The sequence below is a fragment of the Capra hircus genome, chromosome 7 (assembly GCF_001704415.2).
Source record: "Capra hircus breed San Clemente chromosome 7, ASM170441v1, whole genome shotgun sequence".
NCBI classification, from domain to species: domain Eukaryota; kingdom Metazoa; phylum Chordata; class Mammalia; order Artiodactyla; family Bovidae; genus Capra; species Capra hircus.
Window position 1 is genome coordinate 41,699,492 of NC_030814.1, and position 16,901 is coordinate 41,716,392.

Genomic DNA, 16,901 nt, shown 5'->3' on the forward strand with positions numbered 1-16,901 from the left:
TTTTAAAACTTTGATCTAGTCCAGTCCCTTGGCACTATGGGCAAGATAACCAAATCCCGGATAGAAGAAGCACTTGAACAAAGTAACCCAGGTTAATCAGAACCAGATCCCCATTAAGTTGCTGTTGTGTTGCTTTCTCTCCTCATTCCACTTTTCTAGAATTCCAGAATTATGGTCTGCTTGAGACGTTCAGTTCCTGAGGCCCTATCTAAAATTAGAGTTGACCTCTACAGAGCAGTCAAAAATGGCTTATGTGATACGCCCCTGTATTTCTTTTACTTCTTGATACAGACACTTGATGATCTAACCCAAAGAGCTCATTCATGTAAACCTTTCAGATGCCCTAAGATCATCAATTAGGGAGACTAATATCTTACAGAGCAGGAGGTTTTGGCCACTCCTTCATTCCTAATATGTAGGGAGTGGGTTCATCTACATATACATGGACTTACTTTAAATCAAATAAACTTACTCATGCATAGAATATTATATTTTTCCCTGTCTCTCAGTATAACATTCAAAACCTATAAAAATAGTGTATTTGAAGATCACAACAGTGGGATTCTTTTGTTTTTATTAGTTTCTTCCTAGAAACATAATCTTCTCCAGTGGTACTGGTAACTATTGGTGGTCCCAAGCATTGCTTCAGTCTCTTTGGAAGATTAGGTAACAATGAATGGTAGAGGTCAGAAAATGCTATCCTGTGATGCATCCCACATAACTCTATTATAAGGAGGCATTCTAAAAAGCAGGCTATTCTATTTTAGGTATACTATTATTTTTAAGCATTTTCACTGCATCTGAAAACAACCTGAAAGTCCCATAGCAGATGATAGATAAGTTTGTCAATGTGTTTGGTACAGAAAATAGATAAGTATATCTCCGACATGAACAACTTGATTATTTTATTTTATTTTATTTTTTTGATTATTTAAAAAAAAACATATATTTGAGAAAAATTAATACTTTGGAGTCCACAAACGGAAATGTATCTAAAAAGGATAATAGAAAAAGAAAAAATGAAGAATAAATATTTTCATGCATTATAACTACATGAAATTTATATCTGCTTGAGGATAAAGATCATCCTCACAGTGACAGTAAATTCATGTCTTTAGACAAAAGAGCTTTGGAGAATGATTGGGTATAATTGTTTCATCTTTTTTTTTTTTTTTAAATGGTATGGAGATGTGAAGATTTGCTGCTCTGTCTCAGGAGATTAACTGAAGTGGATTTAACCTGATTCTAACTTGTTTTCAGTCTTTGCTGTTAAACACCACCCAAGCTCACTGTTAGTCTGAGGTTCTCAGTGTTGGTACATCAGGCACTTTTCCACCAAAATATGGAGTAGGATGATTCTAGACCAAGTATCCCTGGAAGAAGGGTGCTGTAACTCTATGTGTTCAACAGACCAGGTCTTTTCCTATCATGAGACTTCACGCTGCCTGGAATGACCTTCTCCATTTCTTCACTTGGCTGACTCTTTCTCATTCTTCAAGCTTCAGCCTAGACAGAAGTTTCTTCTTTGACCACTCTTCCCACCTGGTCCCAGAAACCACTTAATCTTTCCATAGAATCTAAAACAGTCTATATCTGCTCTCCATATTTGTATACTTGCTTGTTGTCTGTTTCCTCCACTAGAGTTTAAACATGAGGTCAAGCACCTTGTCTCTTTTACTTACCACTGTATTCCTAGTCTCTAGCAAGGCACCCAGCACATAGCAGGTACACACTGAACAAATGAATAAATCTACATACACCAAAATAGAAACATTTCCTTGATCCAGTGTTAAGTTAATAATAATAATAAAACTTTGGCACAAATGTATGTCATTTTAGAGAGGAAAGTCTCATATTTGAATATTTTGTAATAAGCAGGTATAATTTCTGTGACTTTTAAATATACAAAAAGGAAACTATATTGAGAAATCTACTTACAAATGACTTTAGGTTAATGGGAATTATATGGCAAAATAAGAGTTTGGATCAGATTCTTATTTTATTAAAATACCTACAGCTTTATTGAGTTTCAAGGAGCTGAATTTTGTATGTATGGGAAACCATGTCAGAGCTTCTGTTTCTTCCTTTGGATCACTTGAAGTGAGACCCATAAATATTTGAAGGCACATTCAAACTAATCTTTGGATGAAAATTAGGTTCTGGAAGATCTACTTTTTTCAGTAGGCCTAAAACTTATTGAAGAGTGGAAGAATTTATTGCTAGCTGAAGATTACTATTTTATTTGATCCTTAAAATTTGAGAAAAGCTTTAAAATGGTTTTCTGTAGGGTTCATTTCTGAGTTTGAGATAAAGACATCACTTCATTACACAGATCTCATGGTTCAAGAAACTGAACTCTTGGGCGTTCCTGCTAAACCTTTCTTCCAGACTGAGTCAGGAACAAAGCCCTCACATGTACAGTCTTGCCCTGTGCTCTATTTTTACTGCAGAAACTGATTAATGGATGCACCAGTCTCTGCGCAGTCAGAATAGAATCTTATTTTAACCTGTGAGTATCTTCCTCTAAAACAAGAATTCTCTATCCAATGGCTATCTCCATAAGACATCAACATCCCATCACACACAAAAATCAATTCTCAAAGAAACTCTGCTAATGCAGACATCAAAACCACACATCCCTCACTTTGAGTGGCCTGAATTACAAAGTATTTTGCTTTGGAATTTAACTTTTCTTTGCCTGACTTGGCCAGACCCACATTTCTAGCTCCCAGATGCTCTTCTGAAATCAGTGTGAGTTATGTGACCTTCACTGATTCCCTGGATATTTATTGAGCACCTACTACGTGCTCAGCACATTACTAGATGCTGGTGATACAGGGATGAGTGAGGCAGTCGGTCATGAAAGTGACCTTCCAGTGGATGTAGAGACAGAAAAGAAACAGAGCAGCACGTCAATAAATCCAATCAAAAGTACGGATACTGAGGTATTGAAGTATCCATGGATTGTAAAAGAAAAGAAAAAAAGAAACAAGATTCTGGGAAAATATTGGAAGAGATGAAAAATAATAAAGAACCAATCCTACAAAAATCTTGAGTGTTCCAGTGAGAGTAGCTAGTGCAATGACCTTGCCCTTGCAGGACCTAAAAGTGAGCGCCCCCTTGAGTGTATCTCACCCTAGTCCTGCCTCAGCACAAAGGCCCTATCAGGAGGCACAGCTTGGGGTGCTCAAGGTGTAGAAAGATGGCAGATATGATAGAAGCATGATGGATGAAGGGACCAGAAGAAGTGAATCTAAGAGGCTGGTAGGGGCCATGGATGAAGAGTCTTGTAGGCCATGGTTGAGAATTAATTTAAACAGTCTAAACAGTCACAGCAGGATTTAAAGCAGGGCATGGTATCTGATTTCTCATTTTAAAAGTCTATTCTAGGTGTGTGGAGAGTAGATTGTGCAGAGTCTTGAGTGTCAGTGGGAGCCGAGCCAGAAGGTAATTCAGTCACATAGGAATGAAGTGAAGAGAGACCATGAGTGGTGAACGTCTCAAGCAAAAATCCTGGGGTAGCTCTGAGAATCTTGTCTACAAAGAGTTTAGCTGCAAAAGGGAAGAATGGAAGGGTAAAACAGGGTAGAGGGAGAAAGAAAGCAGTGTTTCTTTCTAAAAGGAGGTGGGAGGGGTGACTGGCCACCTGTTGATTTTTACTTGTGTCTCTGACCCAGATCTTAAAACTCCAACCTCCTGAATCCTCCTCTTTATCTTTCAAGGCTAGTCATGAACTCTTACCTCCAGGGAGTTCTGTTTATTTACCCCTGCACCCAGGAATTGCCTGTTTGAAATCTTGTATCGCTAGTTTTGTTCTCAACTCTTCTGGTGCTGAGCCTTGTTCTGTTAAGGGACCATGTGTATAACTTTAACCTCTGCAACTGTGTCTATACCTCGTACCCTTCCTTCCTCCTTGGTTCCCACCTTTCTTTCTTTCTTTCACAAATTTTGAAGGAGTGAATACTATGTATTAGGCACTGTGGTAGACACTGGTGATGCCATCTTTGGCAAACTGGACACCAGCCCTTGTAAAGCTTATAGTCTAATGGAGGGTAGGGTAGGGGAATGACATTAGCACAATAATCACAGTAATAAATAGGTAATTGTAACTTTGGCATGCATGCTGAAGGAAAGATGTTTGCTGCTGTGGCAAAGCATAAGAAGAGATGACCTATGCTAGGGAAATGAAGGAAGGCTTCTTCAAGCAAGCAACATTGAAAATGGAGGTCTTAAAGTTGAAGAAAATTTCACATGGTTGGCACTCAGTGAGAGAGGATCAGAGGAGCATGAACTGGGATGGAGGAGAAAGTGTGATAGATTCTTGCGTCTACTCTCGGGGTAAAGGGACAACCACTGAAGGGACATGCCATCTTCTGATGAGGGTCATCAGGACATGATCACAGTCCACAGTCACCATGTGAAAAGCTTACCCTGGCTTCCTTGTGGGGAATGGAGTGGCGGTAGGGAGGGTATAATGGGTGTGGGGATAGGGAACTAGGGTGCAGGGAGAAGGTGTAGTGGGTGCATGGAGACCATTAGGAGGTGGCAACAATCCCAGGTGAGAGATGCTGGCAGCTTCCTAGGAAATGGAGAGAAACGGACAGATCCTAGAGGAACTTTTAGCACCAAAATTTGGAGACATGGTAGAAGCTCCCAGAAGGGGAAGAAGACAAAGATTTCTCCTGGACTGTATGTGGAAATGATACAGCTCATCACATATTTCATTGCAGAAGACTTATGTGGTGTGGTTGCTGATTTTCAAGACTGCCTTTACAGAGAGGACTCTAGAGCAAGAAGGCATTACATATTGTGTAATAACCCAGTGGTGACCCCAATTGCTTAACAGCAACAACTGTTCATAGTGATAAGAACTGTTCATCAGGAGGCTGTGTTGCCTCTGGAGACATAAGTGAGTTATTTAAATTCTCTTTGCCTCAGTTATATGCTCTGTTAATTGGGGTAATGGTAGTTCCTAACTTACAAGGTAGGTATAAGAATTAGGTGAAATAATTCATTTAGCATAGTGACTGACAATAGTAAATAGTAAGTATTAGTTGCTGTTATTATTAAAATAATGATGACATTCATCTCATTAAAAAAAATTGAGGAGTGATCATTTTATAACAGGTAAATAATGTTAAAGAGGGTCACACAGCATTAAGCAACCTTTGCAAAGCCACACAGCTCTTAAGTGGTAAAGCTGCTCTTTGACCCAAATCTGACACCAGGAGCTGTGTTTTTGACCACTGTGCAATACTGCTGCCAGAAGCAAGGAAAGTGGACACTCTCCCTACCTGCCATCTGTAGTTTAGGAAGGATGCATGTTACAAAGATGTTTCTGCCACTAGATCAGTAGGCTAAAGGGAAGTATCCTTGAGGAGTAGTCAGCCTATCCACACACTGACTAGAATGGGGATTTTGACTATTTTTCCTGTCTAATATAAATGGTAATGGCGCCTGTGCCACAGTAACCACAGCAAACTTGATTGCTAAGGTACAGCGAGTCATTAAAATAGGGAAACCTTTCCTTTTCTCCCAAGGGCATTTCAGAATATCAAGATGATCCTATTAGTACCAAGCTTACAGCATACTTTTCTCATGAAATACTCAACACTGGTTGAAGTAGGTAGTGCTGGGGTCATTACTTTATAAATAGGAAACAGAGACTTTAAAGAGGTTAAATGTGTTGCCTGAGATCCCACATCTAGAAAGTGAAAGAAGCACCATTTGAACCCACCACTAGGTGACTATTCTAGCCTCACCATTCTGTGACACTTGTCTCCTATGTGTGTTACCCCTCTTATCCTGTGCTTACTCAGAGTGCCTGAAGCCCACCATTTCTCTCTTTAACCCCCCAAAAGGGTCTGATATCAGTCTTGTGCAACTAAGCACATTGTTCAGGTAGCTACCTCCCAGGAGTTTATTTTTATTTTAGCCTGCCTGTGATGTGCTGGAGCCTGCTTGTGTTGGCCCATGAGAGCCGATAGCTAAATTTTCAGGAATTCTGTTGGCTGGTAGACTTACATTAGTAGTTTGAAATTGATCTTGATGGGAGTATTTACACTACAGAAATTGGCAAACACTACAAAGTCTCTCCCATATTCTCTACTGCGACTGCCATTACAATGATTGTCTGGCATTTAGCAGATAGACCCTCATTTTTCCTTGTCCTCTGTTAAAGAGTGTCCAACAACAGGGACCACTTTGCTAAGATATTGGCAGGCACAGGGGAGTGTCTGAAATCACGGCTGCCAGAAAGCCACCACCTGCCAACTCTCTGCTTCTTTTTGGCCCACTACTCCAGCATGACGAAGGGGCTTCCTGGCCCCACTGAAAACACTTGCACATCTCAGTATGGCAAACAGGCATATGATAAAAGATCTAAATCCATGTTAAAACAAAATGCTCAATCAGGATGTAGTATAATGACAATGGGCATGGCAATTTGAAGTTAGGAAAAAATATATTTATTTTGCAGAACTACAGTATTCGTTCCTGAATATGTGGAAGAATTGTTTTCATATGTCATAAATCCACAGAATTTTAGAGCTGCAATGAACAGAATTTTATAAATAAGAAAAAAGAAAAAGAAGCTGAGACCCAGAGAGGGGAAATGTTGGCCCAAAATCATACATCTCATGCTGCAGGTATATCTTGCCCCACACACATGTATTTAGTCATGGAAGAGAGGGAACCCAAGACCCTGATGTTAGCCTGACTTGGAAGAATCCTTAATACTTCTCTTCATTTGAAATGATTATGTTATACCACCCTTCATTCTCCTTCACAGATATAATGATGATACAAATAGTAGCTAAATTTTATTAGGTGTTTACTAGGTGACAGGACTTATTAAGCTCAGTTCTTTATATATTAAGTTGAACTATATGAAATTGCCAATATATGACCCTTTTTTTGGATCTACCAAAATGGAAATTTTCAGATAGGTCTATTTAAATACATCCTCTCTTAATTTTTACCATTTTTTCCCCCATGAAGTGAATACTATTATAACACCCATTTTACAAACGGCAGAGCTGAGTTTTCATTTAAAAAAATAAATTAAACACATGTTTAAAACCTTTTCTTCCCACAGGTGTAATACTATTATCGTTTATGGGCAATGAACAATGCACTCCTGTGTGCAAATTGATTGCTGTAAGCAATGGAATGTCACATAGAGAAAAAATAATAATAACTAATATATCTTGTCTTTTTCAGTAACTGAAAAATTTTACAATCAGTAAATTCTTATAATATTTAGAGAAATGCTTTTTAAAATGTTATTTATGAATATAAAGCATAGGCATTACAAAATAAGAAATTTGACGTTTATGAAACATATATCTGCTGTATCCCATATGGAAATGTTAAAAACTGTAGCTCAGGGCTCCCCAGGATGAATTAATTGTCCTAGAATTTTCATAATGCTCAAATGAAGAAACTGAGTTATTTTTACAACCTTTTCTACATGCAAATCATAACCAACAAAATTCTGAATCAAGATTATCTTTGTAGGACTGTGTGCAAATACCATTGTACAGAACTCACAACCAAACAGTTCACAAGCAATAATTGTGCTCAGAAACAATCAATACTAACTACATGAGATGATACCATGTTGAATGTTGAGTCAGGGAAAAAAATTGGTAAAAACCACAAAATGGACTTTGAAAAAATATTTAAATGTAAATGAAAACTCTTTAAACATGAAACATGAGCTTCTAATGTCCCATTCACAATTGGAAACAATTTGACCAAGGTCATATGATTAATCAGCTCTAAATGATGAATCCTCCAGGTTGAAAACTTGGCTGTTGGCCCTCTGTTAATTTAGTCAAAGAATACATATTGAATACCTACTAAAGGGGCCTTGCACGTAAGTAATTCCATATTCTTCCTGACTGATTGGTGGATTATTATCAGTAAGAATCTACTTAAGACAAGCATGTCTTTTCACCTTTAAAAAACAGGCAGTATTATTTCACCAGCAGCTTAGAAGTTCGGGCATTTGTAGGCTCCATACCTGGCCTGGCCTCTTTCAAGACCCCATATCATTGAACACTTCAAATCCCAGCTCTCAAAAGACCCAAACTCATGCCTACACCTACTAAGCTTGGTCCTGCCAAGAATCAGAGTGCCTTTGTCTCTAAGTGACCATCAAGCACCTAATGCTGTTTTTGCTACCTTTCTGATGACAGAAAAATAAATCAGTGATATAGCAAGAAGGCAAACTTGCTTCAAAAAATTGCTGAGGTGGGCTGTACAAGTGCTACTTCATAGAAACAAAGGATTTTAAAGAAGAAAGGAATGTTGTAGGCGGTGTTTCCAGTCCTTTCATTTTATCAAGAAAGAACTTGACGCAGACATTTGCTGAGGCTAACTCACCTAGAGAAAAGTGGAGTTTGGTCCCCTGATGCCTCTTCCAGTGCTTTTTGTACCAAACTGCGTTGTAGTGATTATTTGTGTTGCTCTTTTTATTACTGATGTTATGGTATATAAGAATATCTTTAGAAATATAAAGACTGACTTAGCTAAGCAGCTGTAGTCTTCTGGTAAGAACTGCTGGTCTGTACTGCATTGTATTTTGTATGTGATAACCCTAGTCTCCTGGGAAGTTCTCCAAGGGATGAAGAGGTTTACCACTGGGCTTTGTAAATTTTAGACAGTTAAATGCCCAGAGGCTATTATTTCAAATGTCAGGTGAGTGATGACATTGGGACAAATAAAATTGAATCCATAAAAATGTTGAATGGGACCCATCACTTAACCATTTTGTTTGCCAAGTAAAATAAATTTAAAAGTTAAACTTAACTTTATAGAGGAAAGACAAGCTAATGAGCAATAAACTTACTCTTTTACTGAAATCACCTGATATAATTACCCTTTCTTGACTACTCTCCACGTTCTATCCCAATTACTCTTACTATACTTTTTAGGTGGTTATAATAAGCACATCTGTGTTTTCTGTGTTCTTATTTTATTCTATGTATATCTTCATGATTCAGCCCAATCTAACTATAAAATGCTATTTTAAAAATAGACAAAATAGAGTGATCACATACCCCATGACGGTCCTCAAAGTACGCCAAGCTGGTTTTGGTTAAAACAAAGAATCGGACTTTAAAGTTTGAAGGAGAAGTTCTTCTCTTTTGTTGGGATTTCTTGATGAGCTGCTCTTCCAGGAGGATAAAGTTGTTCATGATCCAATTCTTGAAAAGTGATGCACCTTACGCATCACCCCTCAGCACAACCAGAGGAAACAGCTTCAGGGCAAGGAATGCGATGGGGAGGCAGTTGATCTTCTGAGAGCTGTTCAAAGGCAACTTGCCTCCAATATTATCTCTCTATCAACGTTCAGTCAACATCGCAGAGCTTCTCTTCTGATGTCAAAGCCCATAACCACATCCTTTCAAAATTCACAAAACTATGAGGCATATGTAAAAATTATGCATACCCTTTGCTGTATGGTTTAGAAATATTTGAAAAACCTTAGACTCAAAATGATGTGACTGATTAGAGTTCAATCTTTATAGTTCCTGGCTTAGCTCGTCTAACAGTTAAGCCCTGTAGCACAAGGGGTAGGAACATGTGCTTTGGAGTCGAGGGACATGGGTTGTATATTAGTTTTCTATTGGCTTTTTAAACTACAGCAAGTTTAGTGCTTCGTGAATTTATTGTTCTGTGGTTCAGAATTGCAAAATGGGTCTCACTGGGCTAAAATCAAGATGTTAGCAGGGTGCGATCCTGTCTGGAAGATCTCAGGTAGAATCCGTTTCCTTGCCCTTCCCAGCTTTAGAACCACCTGCATGCTTTTACTCTCGACCCTCTTCCTCCATCTTCAAAGCCTAGGACAACAGTCAATCGCTCTAATTTCATACAACTGTAACCTCTTCTTCTACCTTCCGCTGGCATATTTAGGGATCCTTATGATTACTTTGGGTTTGTGTGAATAATCTAAAATAATCTCCCAATTTTAAGATCTGTTTATTAGTAACCTTAATCCCACATTGCACCTTAATTCCCCCTTTGTCATGTAAACTAACATAGGCACGGGTTCTAGGAATATCTTTACCTATCAGAGGTTGACTTCTGGCTCCACTAACTTCTGGCTTACTAACTGTGAGACTACAGGCAAATTACTTGAGGATTCTGAGCCTCAGTTTTTTTTTTTACCTGTGAAGGGGAGTAGTGGTACTCCTACATGTGGGGCTGCTCTCTGGCTCCCTTGCCAGTCTCATCTCATACTTTGCTCACATATTTTCACTTCAGCCCTCATGCATGCTTCTCAGGCTGCTTTGAATATCTGCTCCCGTTGCCTGAAAACATCTCCTCTCCCCTGTTTTACCTGCTTTGAGTTATACTACTAGTTTCAGCCTACATGTCACTTCCTCAGGGAAGCCTTCCTGGCTTTACTAAGTCATTTCCACCAATTATATGCAGAAGACACCTTATGACATAGCCTTTATGACAGTTGTCATTATACTTTTTGGAGGGTGATTTTTGGATTAGTGTTTGTCTTCCCCACTAGTTTCAGGTCAGTTCAGTTCAGTTGCTCAGTCATGTCCGACTCTTTGAGACCCCATGGACTGCAGCACTCCAGGCCTCCCTGTCCATCACCAACTCCCGGAGTTTACCCAAACTCATGTCCATTGAGTTGGTGATGCCATCCAACCATCTCATCCTCTGTCATCCCCTTCTCCTCCTGCCCTCAATCTTTCCCAGCATCAGGGTCTTTTCCAATGAGTCAACTCTTCGCATCAGGTGGCCAAAGTATTGGCGTTCCAGCTTCAATATCAGTCTAGAAGCTCCCTAATGTTAAGAATGGTGTGCGGTTTTGCTCACCGTTATATATTTAGTGACTGTTATGGTGCCTGGCACATTAAAAGGATGTTTAGAAAAATGTTGAATGAGTAATCTGCAAACTGGGTTTGACAGTTATGAGAGACAACAGGCATAAGACACTTAAGAGAAATATTAAAGTTTATTAATTTGTTAAATTTAAATGAAAGCTTGTAGTGGTTTATCTATGCTACAGTGAAATGATTGCTTTTCCATTGCAAAATTTAGTGGAAATGCTGAAAATAAGTAAATCCTTCAGAATGGCATACTAAACAAAGCATACACAGGCTCTGGAGACAGAATTATGCTGAAATCCCAGCTCTGTCACTTACTAAACTGTTTCTCTTTGAGAAATCAGCTTATCCTCACTGATCTTTAGTCTCTTTGTGACGATCCCTTTGAGAACTGAATCCCATAAACCCTGTAAGTGGTGGGTGCCAGTCATGTATCTGGCCTTAGAATTAGGATATAAGGTATCATGAGTGATTCCTACTTCTAGCAAGTCGTAAATAACCAAGAAATCTCAGTGCAAGCAGAGATGGCATATATCAGACAAATAATAATGAATGATGAAACAGAACAACCATTATTACTATCAAGGAGTGCAATGATCTAAGAATTATTTTCCATGTAGATTACCACACTATGGCTTAATTTTGTCTCATATAACTGGATTTATTGTTGTTTAATTGCTTGGTTGTGTCCAGCTCTTTGAGAACCTGTGAACTGCCCCAGTATAATCAAGATAAGATTTGGGAAAGGGGATACTTTAAATGGTTTCTACTCCTTTGTTCTGAGGTTTTAAGACATATATGTGGAAATACATTGTCCAAAGAGGTAGCATTTCTTTTCTCTCCTGAATATGGGCTTCACACAAGGATTGCTATTTTCTCCAAGTATCTATTCTCCCCTCCTTTCCAGCTAATTGACTCCCTGAAGATTATCTGGGCATCTAGTCAACCACAATAAAGATTATATTTTTCGGTCATGTTAACTGTTTTATAGCTAACTGAATGGAGCAGAAGTTATATGAGCACAATTTCAAGGAAATGTCCTTAATGGCAATCATCATACTCTTTTCATTCTCTTTTTCTTCCTTCCCCCTAACTAGAATGTGAATGTGATGGTTGGAGCTGTAGCAGCTATCTTAGACCATGAAGTAGAAATTGCATGTTGAGGTCGTTTTGTTGTTGTTATTGTTTAGTAGCTAAGCAGTGTCTGACTCTTTGCAATCCCACGGACTGTAGTCCACCAGGTTCCTTTGTCTATGGGGTTTTCCAGGCAAGAATACTGGAGTGGGTCGCCATTCCCTTCTCCAGGTGATTTTCCTGACCCAGAAATCAAACCTGAGTCTCTTGCATTGGCAGGTGAATTCTTAATTGCTGAGCCACCAGGAGGTCAATAGAATGTAAAATAGAAAGATTCTGGGTTCCTGATGATCTTGGGTCCTCCTTGCAGCATGGGAGCAATTTTTCTTTAACATAAAAAAAAAAAAGTTCTTTTCTAAGCCTTTGTCAGTTTGAGGTTCTGTCACAATTAAAATTAATTAATTGTCACAATTAAAATTAAAATTAATTTAATTAAACATTAAAACCTAATTTTAATGAATACAGTGCAAATTCTGAACTAGATTGAAAAGTCTTTTGAGAAGGGTAGATTTATACCTAGTTTGTTTGGGTTGAAAGATTTACAGACTTCACAAAGTATTGCCATGTGGGAAAGCAAAATGTCATCAATAGCTGTTGTAATAGTAGTTTTTCCTTTGCCTAGCCTCCATGGAGTGTAATGATAAGTAATTTTATCCTCTCTCCCATAGGACCTTCAATGGCCCTTGCTGGGACTGGTCTTTGTCTTCACCTAAACATAACCGTAAGAAGCTCAGTATTTCCTCCATCACTCTCAGGAAAACATACCTAAAAATAATCCCTTTGTTTGATTTGAAAAGTCCAATTCACAGGACCCAAATTCAAGAAACTCCTACTTGCCAAAGATGGAACAATTTGGGGATCAAATTCATCCTTTATGATGAATTGAAGAACAGTCAAAATGTCCAAATCATGAGTTCATAAAATACTTGAAAAAACTTCCAACCCATCAGTCACTTTTGGAGGGTGCTGGAAGGCAAATTTATTATCCTATAAACTGGAAAACAAAGGGAAAAAATAAAATGTATTTCCTGTTTCTCTTGAAGAACTGTATCGCAGTTTAGTAATCAACTATTTAATAAGGAAAAGTCCTTCTTTACAGAATAATTACAATGAATAAATTAAGAAGTGATATAATATCATCATTTTGCAATCCTAATGACAAAACGGACCTATGTATTGATCATCGATGGCTGCTAAAATCACATGAAAAGTCTATAGACTGATAACATTGTAGCACACTGATCAATCTTAACAGCAGGAAAAGAGTCAACTAGACATTATATATTTCCTTATGTGATGCAATAGGAAGTACACAAAACCACTTACACAGAAGTCTTGCTAAAAAAGAAAATCAAACACTAATCTCATCTAACCTCTAGATCTAAATTCAAGTTTGCAGGAAATACAGAGATAAAGCAGTGTGAAAAAAGCATAGTGATGCAGTTGGACCAGTTCAGAAAATAGACCCTCTGTATCTGTGGGTTTTGATTTTGTGGATTCAACCAACTGTGGGCCAGAAAAATTCCAGAAAGTTTCAAAAAGCAAATTTGAATTTACTGTGTACCAGCAACTATTTACATAGCATTACTATATATTTACAACTCGTTCAGTTCAGTTCAGTTCAGTCGATATAGCATTTATATTATATTAGGTATCACAAGAAATCTAGAGATGATATAAAATATACAGGAGAATATGTGTAGATTATATGCTAATACTATGCCATTTTATTTAGGGACTTGAGCACCTTGGATTTTTTGTATTTGAGGGGCCCTGGATTTTTTTGGGCTCCAAAATCACTGCAGATGGTGATTGCAGCCATGAAATAAAAAGACGCTTACTCCTGGGAAGGAAAGTTATGACCAACCTAGATAGCATATTAAAAAGCAGAGATATCACTTTGCCAACAAAAGTCCATCTAGTCAAGGCTATAGTTTTTCCTGTGGTCATGTATGGATGTGAGAGTTGGACTGTGAAGAAAGGTGAGCACCAAAGAATTGATGCTTTTGAACTGTGGTGTTGGAGAAGACTCTTGAGAGTTCCTTGGATGGCAAGGAGATCCAACCAGTCCATTCTAATAGATCAATCCTGGGTGTTCTTTGGAAGGAATGATGCTAAAGCTGAAACTCCAGTACTTTGGCCACCTCATGCGAAGAGTTGACTCGTTGGAAAAGACCCTGATGCTGGGAGGGATTGGGGGCAGGAGGAGAAGGGGGCAACAGAGGATGAGATGGTTGGATGGCATCACCGACTCAATGGACCTGAGTTTGAGTGAACTGCGGGAGTTGGTGATGGACAGGGAGGCCTGGCGTGCTGCGATTCATGGTGTCTCAAAGAGTCAGACACGACTGAGAGACTGCACTGAACTGAACTGAACTGGAACTTATCCACCATGGACATCTTGGGACCACTGTACCCAAATCATTAAAGACAAATGACCCCATGTCTGTAACAAGTAGAGGAAGAATCCATAGATTAAAAGAGACTTTAAGAGCCATATCAAGCATGTGCTGATTTTGTTTGGATTTAAATTCAAACAAATCAATTGTATAAAGACATTATGAGACAACTGGGAAATCAGAATATCGATTGCATATTTAATAACTAATTATTTTTAATTTTAACATGTGATAATGGCATGATTGTGATCATAAAAGTTTTATTTTGCACAGAAGCATACTGAAATAATTATTGATAAGATAAGATCTGCTTTGTTATAATCCAGCGGAGGGGGAGAAATAGGTAGGGCAAGAGATGACAAGTGTTTGGCTGAGCTGATAATTGAAGCTGGGTGATGGGTAGGTTGGTAGTGTTTTATTCTCTTAACATTGCTGTATATATTGAATTTTTTCATACTAAAAGTTAAGAAAAAGGCCTTTTCAGTTCAGTCTAATAACCAAAACTCCAAATATATATTCCGTTTAATGCTTTTCTTCAACTGAAGCAGAAGTCTGGTACAGGGTCTGAAGCATGTTGCCTTTTCTGCTACATCCTAACTCCTCCTCCTTCCTTGTACAATAGCCTTGCCTCTGACTCTCTCCTTCAGGCTCAGGCTTGGGGGCAAGAAGGGAAACAAGCGCTGAATTCAACAAGGTCACAGGCGTAATCTGGGATTTAATGCCCTCTGAATGTGGTGGATACAGTTGTTGCTTTTTCTTTCGTGCAAAGGTTTGTCACGTTTGTTGTTATTATTTTCAGAAGGCTCTGACAGCAGTTCTCTTGGTGTTGGAGATGCCTGTCTGACTCCCAGAGAGCCCAACCTTCAGCTTGCAGACTTCTGCTGGTCCACCTTCAGCCTGCCTCCTACTGTTCCCAACTCTGTTGGGATCCCCTTGCTCATATGGTTGTCCTGTTGGGTAAGTGTTCCTTGCAAATGAACTGCATGCCACCTATTCCCTCCATGGTTCTAGTGGAAGACTCAGGTATCCACCAATGGATGGACCATTTGCCCCAGGTGTAGTCTCTTCTCCCTGTGACACCCAACAAGCAGCCCTTCCACAGGCTTTCACCATTACCTTTCTCCAAATGGTGCCAGGGTCCAGCCCCGGTGGATCCAGGGTGATTCGAAGGTGGGGGGACGGAGTTGGTGTCTTTGGAAAAATACATATTTAATCATAGATATAGAGAGATTAGAAATGGATAGTGTAGTAGGAAGATTAGTGGAGAAAAGAAGGCTGAATAACTTGGATTACGTGGAATAGCATCCATGCTCCAGATGGGAATTCAGCCAGAAAAACGGGAGCAAGAAAGAAGCGACATGGGGGAATCAGTCTTTCTGGAAACTGATCCGATTTCTTTATTTTTAGGTTTGCTTATATACCTTTTGTTACACATAGGGATGAATATAGAGTCATGCGGGAGTCAGCAGTCCTGACCTTTATCAAAATCAGGTGCTTCATATAAATGTATAAAAAAGGTACATCATCTTCTGGCCGTGAGTGAGACTTGCTGACATTTTATGATCCTTTCTTTCTGATAACCAAAAAACTTATTTCTTCCAAGGGTGTTTTTTCTTAAACCAGGCACCACCCTCCAAATAAAGTTACATTCCTATAGGGTGAGGGTGTAGTGAGTTACAGTCAAGAAAGGAATTTATTTAACCCAAGGTTAACATGATTAGTCTTAAAGGTTAATACTTATTTCTCCTATATGCTTAAAGGTTAATGCTTATTTCTTCCTATATGCTAGTTATATTCATTATAAGGGTAGGGAACATGGAGATTTAGCAGCAAACATCAGCCCAACAAATGAAAATCCTTTCACCAATGTTCCCCTTAAGATCTATTTAGTCTTAAGATATGATAAAGTTACATTTTTACATAGCAAGGACACAGTGATTTATAACAAAGTACAGTGATCTATTACAAAGGAGAAAATCCATTGACTCAAAAAGTCTAGTATTGCTAACATCAAAAACTACTGGATTTCTTTTTCTATATTCCAAATACATTGATTAATATATTCCCAGGTGCTTAGGGATATGGAGGCCTGGCAGCAATCATTGACTCAAGAAGAAGAAAAAGCCCTATGCTGATTAAGACTCTCAAAATACTCCAAACTCTCTGTGCTGTTTACGGTTAAGAGGTAGTAAACAATCATGTGCATAGTGGCAGGAATATGGATAATCCTGTCACACAAGCTAGTCTGTCAGCAGAGAGGTTTGACCTGAAACATCCTTGTCCCACCCAGAGCAGGGAATTAGCAGCAATTATTGACACAACAAATGAAAAACCGTTCACCAATATAATTCCTAACCAACCCACTATACTAATAATTTCTAACTCCCCAAAATAATTTGCCTTTAGTAAGTCTAAAACATCTCATGCCTCTCAGATTGGGAGGCTGTAAACAATCACATGTGGCTGGACGAACCTATACAGGTGGGCTAGAACCTTCAGAGCAGTCCGTAAG

The 16,901-nt window shown here is 38.7% G+C and overlaps 1 protein-coding gene across 1 annotated transcript in view; it reads right to left on the minus strand.

The window, feature by feature from the left end:
- The window catches only part of ITK (IL2 inducible T-cell kinase), a 66,813-nt gene extending 57,477 nt beyond the window's left edge, over positions 1-9,336 (minus strand). The window contains exon 1 of the mRNA XM_005683226.3: positions 9,066-9,336. Within this exon, the coding sequence (XP_005683283.1) occupies positions 9,066-9,203 (138 nt within the window). The 5' untranslated portion in view covers positions 9,204-9,336. The remainder of the gene's footprint in view (positions 1-9,065) is intronic.